The sequence below is a fragment of the Sceloporus undulatus genome, chromosome 7 (genome assembly GCF_019175285.1).
Source record: "Sceloporus undulatus isolate JIND9_A2432 ecotype Alabama chromosome 7, SceUnd_v1.1, whole genome shotgun sequence".
Lineage (NCBI taxonomy): Eukaryota > Metazoa > Chordata > Lepidosauria > Squamata > Phrynosomatidae > Sceloporus > Sceloporus undulatus.
Genome location: NC_056528.1, coordinates 2,840,967 through 2,854,056, shown reverse-complemented (window position 1 = coordinate 2,854,056; position 13,090 = coordinate 2,840,967). Strand labels below are relative to the sequence as shown.

General features: G+C 43.1%; 1 protein-coding gene across 2 annotated transcripts in view; it reads left to right on the top strand.

Annotated features, from left to right (window-relative positions):
• The window catches only part of UBE4B (ubiquitination factor E4B), a 37,812-nt gene that overhangs the window by 16,940 nt on the left and 7,782 nt on the right, over positions 1 to 13,090 (top strand). Inside the window, exons 8-22 of one of the 2 annotated variants that reach the window (XM_042478277.1) lie at positions 1,220 to 1,342; positions 1,986 to 2,130; positions 2,230 to 2,330; positions 2,705 to 2,819; positions 3,181 to 3,264; positions 4,787 to 4,843; positions 5,020 to 5,136; positions 5,378 to 5,476; positions 5,992 to 6,105; positions 6,877 to 7,075; positions 7,723 to 7,861; positions 9,392 to 9,491; positions 11,004 to 11,131; positions 11,958 to 12,056; positions 12,287 to 12,522. In XM_042478277.1, coding sequence (XP_042334211.1) covers positions 1,220 to 1,342; positions 1,986 to 2,130; positions 2,230 to 2,330; positions 2,705 to 2,819; positions 3,181 to 3,264; positions 4,787 to 4,843; positions 5,020 to 5,136; positions 5,378 to 5,476; positions 5,992 to 6,105; positions 6,877 to 7,075; positions 7,723 to 7,861; positions 9,392 to 9,491; positions 11,004 to 11,131; positions 11,958 to 12,056; positions 12,287 to 12,522 — 1,856 coding nt within the window. The remainder of the gene's footprint in view (positions 1 to 1,219; positions 1,343 to 1,985; positions 2,131 to 2,229; positions 2,331 to 2,704; positions 2,820 to 3,180; positions 3,265 to 4,786; positions 4,844 to 5,019; positions 5,137 to 5,377; positions 5,477 to 5,991; positions 6,106 to 6,876; positions 7,076 to 7,722; positions 7,862 to 9,391; positions 9,492 to 11,003; positions 11,132 to 11,957; positions 12,057 to 12,286; positions 12,523 to 13,090) is intronic. The other variant, XM_042478278.1, reaches the window with a different exon arrangement.

Genomic DNA, 13,090 nt, shown 5'->3' with positions numbered 1-13,090 from the left:
GTATTGTCATGGGAACTGTCAGGGCAGTTGGAAGGAGGAAATATAGGCATGTTTGGTTTGCCAGAAATGGAGGCATGGACATGATGGTGTCCTGGTTTCCTTGAAGAGGATTGGGAGACATTGGTCCAAAACACACTGCAGAAATAATCCAGTTTGAGACCTTTTTAACTAGGTCTCAATGCTAGTTCTGTAGTTTTGTGATACATTTTAGCCTTCTCTGTCAAGAGAGTTCTGGTGCTACAATAAAATACAATTCCCAGGATTCCCCATAGCACTGAGCCAGGGCAGTTAAAGCAGTCTCAAACTGGATTATTTCCGCATTGTCAGTTTTGGACCATTGTCTCAACTGCTTAACTATCCCTATTCTTGGTATCTGGATAGACCTATCACTTTTAGGTCTAGTAGTCTTTTTCTTCTCTGCTGATGATTGGTATTTCTCATGCCTGATGCTTCCCTTTCATCGAACCCCATCTGTTTCTGCCCTGAATGAGACTACCCACCTTTTTCTTACACATTGAATTTGTCAAGAAGCCTCTGTACTGTTGCTAGTACTGAACTAGAAACCAAGTTGACTATACTGAGTCTGTTGTAGTTCAGACATATCATGCGAAGACATGACTCATTAGAAGAGACCACAATGCTCAGAAAGGTGAAAGACAATAGGAAAAGTGGAAGACCATGTTACAGGTGGATGGACTCTATCAAGGAAGCCATAGCCCTCAGTTTGCAAGACCGTAATAGTGCTGTGTTAATAACAGGGTGTCTTGGAAGTCTCTCATTCCTCTCTCATACCATAAGTCAACTCAATAGTAAATAACAAGAATAGGGCTGCATAAAACAGCTTTGGGATCTGAATGCATCTCTAGGGCTGCATTTTACCCATCGTTGCCCTAAGGTATAGTTTATTTGCTTGTAAATCTTGCCCTGGCAATTCCTTTCTCTGCCTGACCCATGGCAGGTCTGCTTTGCTTTGTTGAACCTAGTATGAATGCTTTCCTCTTTTATTGGCATTTGAACCCTTTGCCATAGTGCCTCTTGTGACAAAGTGCCTTAACTGAGTGATGGTTTTAATAGGTGTTGAAGCCATTCAGACTTGACTTGCTGTGTGTTTGCAGTGAAAATTATATTGGCAAAATAAGAGTTCTGCATCTTCCCCGGCTTTCTTTTCCTGTTCATCTGTCTCACAATCACTGGTCCATCTTTGCTTTTGTTATGATAGTATGTACGACAACCCTTTCTCCCTCCTCTTTGCCGTCTCTGACTTGTCTGGGGACAGTTCAGATGAAGAAAATGAGGATGAGGACGAGGATGGTGATTTTTCTGGTGTCCAGTTTGGGTCCAGGTATTTCAGAAAGTGTGTGACTTGCTTTTGATGGATGCTTTAAAATCCTTTTCACTACTAACACATATTTGCCTTTATTTATCTTCCTGCCTTTTCTCTGCCCCTTCCGAAACTTGCATCAGATTCCATTGGCATCAAAAGAGTCTCCTAAAAGTAACCATACATATTAACAATTCTTTGCGTTCAAACTGGTTTTCTCCCTTTCCATACTTCCATGCCAGGAGGAATGGCTGAGATTTTTTCCTCCAGTAATGGGCAAAGGGGGGTGGAAGAAATAGTGTTCAAAATGGTGGAACCTGTGCTTGTTGTTTTAACTTTGACTCACTGAGTTAGAAACAGTTGGAAGGGCACCCCTAGGCCATCCCACCCAATGCAGGAACTCCAGCTGGAGCATCCCCCCAGAAAATGTGGAAGTAGGGACTCATATATTCCTCCATGAGCTTATTGGAGGGACAAAAAGGTATTAGTGGTGACAACTGTATAGCCATCAAGAGGGAAGCTAATATGGTTAAGCAGCCTTGTCCTGTGGCATTGGTACAAATCCACAGCCCCTATTCGGTGGACTTCCAGCTTCCATGTAGCTGCTGTGGAAATTTCAGCTTGAGTTTTGATTTCTCCTTTCTTTGTCTTTTCCTCCCCAAAGTGGCGGAGGCTCTGGAGGAGGCGCCAGTGTTTCTGACTCGTGCAGCGACCATTTCACCATTGAGACGTGCAAGGAAACAGAGATGCTGAACTACCTCATTGAGTGTTTTGACAGAGTGGGGATAGAAGAGAGGAAAGCGCCAAAGGTAGTTTGTCAACACGACTGGCTTTTCCGTATCTCCATTATTATGTCAAGATATTTTGCCATGGCCATTCTCCTTCTCACTATGTGATGTTTCTGTTAGATGTGTAGCCAGCCGATGGTGAGCCAGTTGCTGAGCAACATTCGATCTCAGTGCATTTCCCACGCTGCTTTAGTGCTCCAAGGGTCATTAACCCAACCAAGGTGAGTTGCAGGGTGTTTTGCTGTTGTTGTCATTGTGCCTTTAACATCATTTGATTTATATGATAAACAGGATGTTAGTGCTCATCCAGCCTGTAAGACTTAAAATTGAGGCAAGCCTTCCTAAGTTTTAAGATCCTCGGAAAGGGCTTTCTCTCAGTTCCACAAGCCTTCTTGGTGGTTGCTCTCAAACTGTGGAATTCTCTTCTATGGGAAGCTAGGTTGGTCCCCTCTCTGCTCTCTCTTTGCTAGCTGCTGTGAACACCTTTCTGTTCACTCAGCCATTTGAGTGTTTCCTTTTGTTTCCTTCATCTTGAGGGAGTCCTTTTGTTTCCTTTCTCCGTCTTCCATCTTGGTTTCTCCTCTTCTACCCAAAGGTCACTACAGCAACAGTCATTGCTAGTCCCATACATGCTCTGTCGGAATCTCCCTTTTGGCTTCATCCAAGAGCTGATGAGAACAACCCATCAAGATGAAGATGTGTTCAAGCAGGTGAGAGATCTGTCGGTTTTCTGTTACCAGTCCTGGTTCCTAACAGCTGAAGGGAGCTGTTCCTCAGTTTCTCTGGATGCTTTGGACTCTTCTGTGCAGCCCACTGTGTGGAGGAGAATGCCTGTAATACTAATGGAGAATGATATTTAGTGTGGCAGTCTGAATTAATACTGTGCCTTTAGCTAACAAAGAAAATAATGCAAACTTCATTAAAATGAAGGTACATTAATGCACAAGGGTGCACTAAAGCTGGTTCTGCTCATTCCATGTGTGAGTGGAGACATTCTAGAAATTGACATTGTCTGCTAAGGTGGAAAACACAAGAAGTATGACACCTCCACCCCCTTCTTTTTTAAAACAGATATTTATCCCCATTTTACAAGGCCTGGCTCTTGCTTCGAAAGAATGTTCCCTTGATAGCGACAATTTTAAATACCCCCTTATGGTGAGTACAGTTTTTTTTTATCTCTCTGTAATGGTCTGCTGTTATTTATTTGGCCAGATTCATATAGTCAGCTTGAGTGCCATTATCACTGAGGTGCCAGACCTAAGGTGTATGTATCACTCCAGATTGTAGGTGAAGGAACTGGCATACCAGCCAAAAAGTGCTCCATTGCAGTACTGAGGGTGGATGGGGAATACACATGCTTGAAAACATAGTACATTAGGAGGGATTCTAGCATGGTCTCATTGATCAGCTAGTTTCCTGTATGCAGCCCCCACCCCAAAAACATGGACTCAGTTGTGTCAGTGCTCAGTTTAATGCTGAACTTATACGGTCTGCTTGATTGAAAACTGATTGAAAACAATGCACATAGGAGTTAAATGTGAGCTTTAACAAAAAAGACAACCCAGTATGGAATTGAATTGGAAGTGGAAGGATTGCGGAGAGTTAGCGAAAGGGCTGTGTGTGGGGTCTATCCATTGTGTGGTAACACAAAGCAGGAGATGTAAAATGTGTGGTATATTGTCCACAGCCCTCCTTTTGTAGCTCCCTTTATTTTGTTCTGCCCTGTGTGTCAGAACTGTTGGAAGATGCTGATAAAGTCCTTTTTGTTCCGGATTCTCAACATTCCTCCAACGCTATTCTACTCTTAATTGTAAGACAAAGGCTTTGGTGTCAAGAAGACAAAGAGATCTATTCACTGGCCTCACTGACTCTGGAATGGCTGTTGTGGAGTTCTGCTGGCTGCGTAGCTGGGCACCAAACATAGCAAGAAATTGTGTTAACTGGTTCACAAAATGTGTTGTGAAGCCTTTTTTTAAAAGCCTCAGTACCTCTTAGAAGTGCATTAGAAGTTTGAATACCCACCTCTCATGGTTCCTCAGCAACTGATACTCACAGCCTAGGGTTTCCATATATTGAGAACATGATTAGTGAGAAACTGACAGGGTCAAAGGTATCCAGCTCCCTGCAATGCATTATTTGGTCAAAGAAAGCATCTAGTGGGCCACTGTAAGAAGCCCAGTGCTGTCCTAGATGTCTGAAGGCTGTGAGTTAGTCTATATTGGGGTGGGCAACTATACTAAAAGTGAAGATTTGCCACAGCATGTCTCCACAGGTGACAGTACTGTGGCACACTAGAAGTGACATGACATCACCTCTGGCTCTCATTTTGGACTGATTTTCAGCTTCTTTAGAGGATCCTGCAGATGTGTTTCTGCAGAAAGCCCAATAACCCTTTCTGACCCTGGGAGTTCATTAGTGGACAAAAATATGGCCTGAAAATTGGCTTTAAAATGCAGTTTTGGGAAGGAGCATTGTTGAAGGACTGCCAGGAGGTTTTAGAGACTACTTAAGTGAGCTTTTGGGGCTCTATATAGTGCACAGACTTTACTTTTTCACCCCTGGTCTAAAGACTTTCCTGTAACTGTGGAGAGTTGGACCAGAGTTGATGCATCTGTTACTCAAGAAGCGTGTAACAGAAATGTGCCTGAACCATTTGTCCCTCTTTGTTTCTCTCTAGGCTTTAGGTGAACTGTGTGAAATCAAATTTGGGAAATCGCATCCCGTGTGTAGCTTGGTAAGTGGGAGACGGTGTGAGTGGCCTCTTCTTGCCAGCCCCTGTCATTCATTCTAATTCGTAGAGTTGGTATCTGTAATTTGGTGGCACTGAATGCTAAGCCCAGGCCTCAGGACAAATCTTAAGCATCCAGAATCCCTGTTGGTTTCATTCCTGCCACTCTCCTGTCTTTGCAGGTTGTGTCTTTGCCTTTGTGGCTGCCAAAGTCTCTGAGCCCCGGTACGGGTCGGGAACTACAAAGACTGTCTTACCTTGGGGCTTTCTTCAGTCTCTCTGTCTTTGCCGAAGATGATGTAAGTGTTGGGAAAGAGATTGTGACACAAAAATGCTGTAATAACTGCAAAAGTTGTCTTTTGTTCGTCAGTGCTGCAGTGTAAACAACAAGGTGTAGGAGTGCGGAGGCATGGAACGGCCTGCAATAAATCTTAACAACTACCAAATGAAATTTCTGTGGTCATTGTACCACTTGAGGGAATAGTGTGAATCCACCTGCCACAGTTATTGACTGATGTATTTTTTCTTTCTCTTTGGCAGCCTAGAGTAGTTGAAAAATATTTCTCCGGACCTGCCATCACCCTGGAAAACACCCGGGTGGTCAGCCAGTCCTTGCAGCATTACCTGGAATCTGCCAGGGTAAGATGTCCTGAAGTGAAAAAGCTGTTTTTCAACTATTTGCTAGTTAAATCATGGTTTTTATAAGAGCTGTCAGCCAGTGAGAAAAATCTTTATCATTAATTTCAACTGAGCAGTGTACTAACGTATAAATGTATTAAAACAGTAGTTTAGATTTGAAAGAGCATACCACTTTATTTTTTAGGTGGGTCCCTATTATAGTGTGCCCACATTTCTTCAGAATAGCTGCGTTATAAATATGTTGCCTGAGTAATCAGGGACATTGCAGTTAATATTTTTTAATGATTAATTTAGATGATTATTCAACATTCACAGCTCTATATTTCCCCTCAAATCTAATTTGTGAGGAGTTATATTTTTCCTTAAGTTCAAAGAAAGTTGGTTAGCCATTTGGGCACTAATAAGGTGATTGCCATGCTCAGCCATGCAAAGGCCTCCTCTACGGTCATTTCTTTGCGGTGGAACCTGACACTGTAAGTATGACTACTTATACTTCTGCTTGCACAAAATTTCAGCAAGAGCTGTTCAAGATTCTACATAGTATCTTACTAAATGGAGAAACCCGGGAGGCAGCTCTGAGCTACATGGCAGCTGTGGTCAATGCCAACATGAAGAAGGCCCAGATGCAGGTAAAAATGCACCCACTAGTCCAGTGCTATCATGAATGCTTCATGTTCTGGCATCTCCTCTGCAGTCTACTTAGAATTCTGCCCTTGTTGAAGTCTCATGTTGTTATGATCACCACAGCCCTCTCCACTTTGCAGCTGGATTGATCTCCTGCAGCCTGGCTTCTAGTCCTCAGTTTGAAGTGGCCAACTGCTACAATCCAAAGTTTATTCTTTTCTCATCTTGTTTTGTCAGCTCTACTCAAATACATTTGGTAGTGGCTCTTCCTTGCTTCCTTCTGTTGCTCCAGCCACATTCTTCTCAATCCCAAACAGCACCTCAGTCTAGCTTTTAGTGATGCTAGAGCTTGGAAATACTACTCATTAAAGAAAACTAAAACTCCCAGCATTGCTCAGCCAGCATGGGGAATTTTAGAGTTGGGACTTCCAGTGGTGGCTTTCTCAAGCTATGAATGAGCCAACTGTCTTTATCACCTTTTGTAAATCCTTCATGCTCCAAGCCTTTGTCAGACAACCAACTCTTTCTTTCTGTGCTTCTCCACTGCCTTCTGAAGAAATCTGAAAAGGGATGGTGTGTAATGCAAAGAATACCTTAAAGACTGGCTCAGGTCTGTGGACCATCTCTTTGAGGAGCATTGGTCTCAAGGGCCACACATGCTCCAGGTCTTTGTAGTCAACCATGTTCATTGGGGTGAAAATTAATATTCTGAAAAGTCCACCTTCTTTCTCCAAGTTTCTGTATTATGATAGTTCTGTCCTTTCTTGGGTTCTCAGACAGATGACCGGCTGGTGTCTACAGATGGCTTTATGCTCAACTTTCTGTGGGTACTGCAGCAGCTGAGCACAAAGATCAAGCTGGAGACAGTAGATCCTTCTTACATCTTTCACCCTCGGTGTCGCATCGTGCTCCCGGCAGATGAAACGCGAGTGAAAGCCACCATGGAGGATGTTGGCAGCTGGATGGCTGAGCTGTGTGAGTTACAGACAGTTGTTGTCGTCTTTAACTGCTCCTTCATTGGCATATGCATGAATAGTATTTTAGGTCTGAGTTTTCTTAACATCTTGCCCCAATGATCTGGGCTGGGGTAAGAACCTTCTAGAATTTGCTAGCCAATGCCAGGCACAACACAGATTAAATTGGGTGCCTCTGAACCTGAGCCAAGGAATTCATTTTCACTACCAGAACTGAGCTGAGGTCATGTGTTTTGTCAATACCAAAATCCATTCCTGGTGTACATCCCTACCCCAAAAGCTTTCTTCATTCCAGTGCCTCGGTTTAGGTGGACGCAATACATGTGTGCATGATGTTTTACCTCCATTAATTCCACTTGTCACTTGCACCATAGTTAGAAGTTTCCATTGTCTGTTGTTTAGATGGCAGAAACATTGAGCCTCTGGTCCCAGCAGTTAAATAGAAATAGTCCTTCACATTCTGCTATGTCAGACAAAGAAAAGGTTGGCCTCACTTCCAGTTTGTGTCTTATACAACAACTGGACAGACAGTTGAATCTTTTTTCATCACGGAGAATACATCAGATTGCCTACCTTTGGTCTAGTGGGTTAAAAAGCACTCTCACCACCTGACTTTTTGTTTTTATTTTCCTCCCTTGGTTTCCCCAGCTAGGGATCTTTCTGTTTTTTCTGAGCCAAAATTCCCAACTGAATGCTTCTTCCTGACCCTCCATGCCCACCACCTCTCCATCCTACCAAGCTGCCGCCGGTACATCCGCAGACTGAGGGCCATCCGGGAGCTGAACAGGTAAAAAGTCACACTGTTGCACTATTGGAAATATGATTTTACTTTTCCAGAGCAAAAATTTGGAGTTCAGAATAAAAGGAGACCCTTAATGCAGTGTTTCCCTGTCTCAGAGGTGCTGCAAGATCCCTTTGCTCTGGAGTTGTCGATATTTCAAGGTTCCTTGATCAGTCAGACACTTCATTTTAAATACAAGTACAGTAAAAGCTGCAGATGCTGTTAGGAAGACAGGAACTATCTGAGACAGACAGTTGGTCCTTCTTGCCCAGTGTCATCCACACTGAGCATCAACATTGCTCCCTGGTTTCAGGCAAGATGCTTTCCTAACCCTAACTTGAAATGCCAAGGATTCAACCAGGGCTGCCTGCTGAGCAGGTGCTGTGTTGTCATTCAGCTGCAATCCCTCCACTCTTTCCTTTTGCCTCTTGGAGTTTCTAAACTTGCATCTTTATGGACATTGTTGATGCAGGCAGGGGACCTTTTGTGAAGCCAGATGAACCTGGCATGTGGCTGGTAGGGTGAATCCAGATGACTGTGGGAGGGAGGAGGCTGCCCTTTTGCCTATGATCTCAACCTCTGTGGGCATTGTCTTTTTGGAGAGCTGTGCCAGGATTTTCAATGAGGCTGCCAATAGCCCCATTGTTCAGTGAGGGTCTGAGGTGGCTTGAGTCATTGCTGGCATAACTTGACAAGTGTGGGCTTGGAGTGGTGCTGTGCACAGTGTCACAGAGAACCTTGGAGTGGGGTACCAGCAGCCAATTCAAGCAAGAGTTGTGGGAGAAGTAGACATTGAGGGCTGGTAGAGTTGCTTGCAAGAAAAGGGATAGATGAAGGAGAAAAATTAGGTTACTTAATTATTCCGTAGTTTCCACTGATTTCCTGTTTGTCCACAGCATTTAGTTCCTTATACATGGAACAATTCTGAGGATCTGAAACCCTGCATTAAGCTACAGATCACAGAGCTGATACAGGGTGGGATATAAAAAGAGCCAGTTTAGTTTAGTGTTTTAAGCGTTGGGCTAGGACACTGGGACACCAGGGTTCAAGTCCCGGCTCAGCCATGGAAACCCACTACGGGACCTTAGGCAAATCACACTCCCTCATCCTCAGAGGATGGCAAAGGCAAACCCTCTCTGAAGAAACTTACCAAGAAAACTCCCATGATAAGGTGCACCTTAGGGTTACCATGAGTCAGAAACAACTTGCAAGCACACAACAACAACAAAATAAAACAAATTATAAGCATGCTAATCTATCAGTCGGTCAGTGCCCTGTGTGACAGCCCATCTGATATGTGACAGCAGCACTCATGCCCTTCATGGTTGTCTTATCTTCTAAAGCCTAAATGTGCCCAGGAACTGTCCCTTACAGGAATTGGTTTCCAAACCCAAACCTTCCTGCATTTCTTCCTCTGGGCATGTACCATTTTTCTATCATTTCATGATAAATGCATCCCCCCTTTTAGTTATTTGCCTCCGATGCCTTTGTTGTTACCTTCACTGCATTTTCTTTTGTGTGTTTTTTTAAAAACAGAACTGTGGAGGATTTGAAAAATAATGAAAGCCAATGGAAGGATTCCCCTTTGGCCACGAGGCATCGAGAAATGCTGAAACGCTGCAAAACACAGCTCAAGGTTTGTAATTACATCTAGGCAATAACCAGTCAACCTGGTGCCTTCTAGATGTTACGGACTACAACACCCAATAAATTCTGGTCATCATAAACAGTGCTTAAGGATTCTGGTACTCATGGTCCAGAGCATCTGGAAGGCAGCAGACAGTGCCCCATCTTAACCTTTCTGTAAAGGCAGCTTTGTTCATATTTCTACAAATGCTTGAAAGCGCCCATAGCCAACTGCTTGCCAACTTGCTGGTTGCTTACTGGAAGGCTTGTTTGGTAGTGTTTCTAGAGGTAATTGTTCAGTATTGTAAATATGATGGATGTCTTATATTTTAATGGTCTGTGACCACACAATGAATTCATTACATTATTTTTTTATAACTACAGTTTGTTCTACAGATGTTGAATCCTATAAATTTTTATCCATTGACATTTAAGTACTGAACTGTAGAAGTCGGTGTGGATACAAGGCGAAGAGGTTTGTGCATGCTGAAATGAGTTGCTTGGGGGCTTAACTATAAATTGAGTTGGAAGCAGCAGCCTGAACAATCAGCATTAGAACAAAGACAGCCTCCCTCCAAATAGCATATCACTGCCATGTCTTTTAACTTCCCTTGATTGAAATGAGTAGGAAAAATTGTGGCCAAACATGAAAGAGCTCCATCTTGAACAAGCGCCGTTGGATGAGTTAGGATGTTGGTCAGCTTCAAGGCTGTATTTTCTCAGGAATGCACCAGATGAAGTTCAAGCAGGGGGTTTGGAGCATACTTGCTAATAGCAACTTGCTATGCTCCCCTATTCCCATGCTCTACTTATAGACACAGAATAGCAGAAGATGGAGGAAAGGAAGTTGTAGCATTAGCTAATGAATAGAAATGACAGTGATCAGAACGCTTAGCGGAGAGTCCCACATTCTAATTCAGCAGAGCTCATCTTGCCCAAACGCTCACTGACTGCTCATTCTGTGTTGCCAGTCATGGGCTGCTTTGTCAAATTCGTCCTTACCGCAAAGTGTGAGACCACTTCTGCTAATAACCTGTGATTTGTTAATCCTGTGCAAACCATAACTAGAAACAAAAGATTTATTATTAGCTTATGAGTTCTGACTTGTTTAAACTGTGGTTTATCATTATGTCAGAACATGGAACCCTGTGAACCCAGAAATGTTGCCTTTTCCTTGCCTGTTTTTTCCAGTTGCTTGTCCTGAAACAGGAAGGGAGAAATGGAACAGAGACTGGAAAGTCACAGTTGGTTTAGTCACTTGTGGGACAATTTGTGGTTTAGACTGTAAACCATGGTTAGCCAAAATGATAGCTTATTATGATGTGTGGATGTGCCTATTTAGTTTCACACCTACTTCTGACCAGGCATATATCCAAAGTGAGGCTACCTGAAACTTTTGCTCTTCCGTCTTGAACATTTGCTGTTTGAACATGCAATAGGCTGCGTTTGATGCAGGGAGTCGATTTGTTGTATCTGGGTTTGTGCTTTTGCTTAACTCTGGTCTTGCATCTTTCTTCTGTAGAAGCTAGTGCGGTGTAAAGCTTGTGCGGATGCTGGCCTCTTAGATGAAAATTTCTTGCGGAGGTGCCTGAATTTCTACAGCATGGTGATTCAGCTCTTGCTTCGGATCCTTGACCCTGCCTGCCCTGAGTAAGTAGCTCTCTCAGATCTCCCTGTCCTTTTCCAAAATGCTAGTGGCTTCCCACCTTCCCTTTACCTCTGCTGTGACCTACTGGGTTGATATTCAGCTAGGTGAGCCAGGAAACTGACTGAATATAGGGCTGAGTGCTGTATCAGATTAATAGGATATCAGAACCCAGCTATGAGTAGATGTCCATCCTGCAGTTATGGGAAGGAAAGTAACTTGGCATTAGGATGGCATTCGCAACATCCCAATTCGCATCCCTTGTTCTTAGTTTACAGATTGTAGGAAAGTCCTTCAAGAAGCATTTATAGTCTGACTTAAGTACAAAATGTCATGTTTAATAGGGAGCCAGTATTTCATGTGGAAGGCCCCCAGTACAGTTTTCCAGTTGTTGTCTGGAGGAAGAGGAAAGTTGTATTTTGATACCTCTGGTGGGAAATTGGGGCTGAGAAAAGTGTACCCCTCTCAGACCATTATACACAGATGTGTGTGATTTTAATTGCCATGGCCTTCCTCTGAGGCTGAGAGAGTGTGGCAGTCTTCATTGCCTAAGAAAGCATTGTGAAATGCTTGGGGTTGTCATAAGTCAAGAGATGACTTGAAGACACATACAAACGACACACAAGTATTTATTTTACTTTTGTGTATGAGAATGTATGCGCACCTATGATAAGTCAACAGGCGACTTGAAGACAGACAGACAAACAAATATGCATGGCATAGACATGCATGGCACTTGCAGGGTTCCATAGGCAAAAATCCAGAGAGTCTTCTGCCTCCTAATTCTCACTGTTTAAATAATTTCTTTCTTGTTTGCCTTCCTGTCCACAGCATCAAATTGCCTTTAAACCCTGATGTCCCGAAGGTGTTTGCAGCGTTGCCTGAATTTTATGTGGAAGATGTTGCAGAGTTCTTATTTTTTATTGTACAGTAAGTAAAAAGAAAAAGAAAAAATATAGTTCTGAGAGAAACGCTTGCTCTTTTTTAAGGAGTATAAAGGACAGAGCAAGTCTTAATGTGTTTGTTCAAATATTACAAGTAAGATGGAGCTGCCATTAAGTTACCACAGAAGAATGCTACTTCTGCCACATTCCATTCCTTAAGTTGGCGTTACCTTTTATATGGTTCCTATATCTTTCTTTCCTTCTCCCCGTTTTCAGATACTCACCTCAGGTACTTTATGAGCCCTGCACTCAGGACGTAGTGACGTTCCTTGTTGTGATGCTGTGCAACCAGAACTACATCCGAAACCCTTACCTGGTGGCCAAGCTGGTGGAAGTGATGTTCATGACAAACCCGGCTGTCCAGCCACGGACGCAGAAGTTCTTTGAGATGATTGAGAACCATCCGCTCTCCACCAAGTTGCTTGTTCCTTCACTGATGAAGTTTTATACAGGTCAGATCCTCGCTGTCTCCCAACATTCATTCAACATCCTCTAAAAGGTTTCCTCGACACATGGAGTGTATCTGAGGAAGTGGACTGTGTCCCCTGGAAGCTTACATTGAAATAAATATGTTAGTCTTTCAGGTGGTCCCTACACATCCTCCCCAGCCTAATACAACAATAACAAACAACATATTGCTGCTTTCACAAAATCCTACATTTGTGTGACGCAGTTGCCTCACCTCCCTCTCATATTCATTTATAGTGGCTGGGTCAGTCCTGTATTTTTGTTCTGTTACTTTAAAATACTCAGTTTTTTGGTATAGTGCTCAAAAAGCATTTCTCAGATTTATTCTCCATGTTGTTTGCTCGCTTCTGTTGACATATGTGTGTGGATTTGTTACAGTTTTATATTAATCTTGGTACTTGAAGGCACACATATACACACTGCATTTCAATTGAAAGCTCATAGGAGATAGTATAAAACTTCTTAATTCTCTGCACATACATGCAGACACAAACATGCAGCACCATTTTGAGAGCTCTAGCCAGTGGTTGTGGCTGTTCCTCCTCCCCTGGA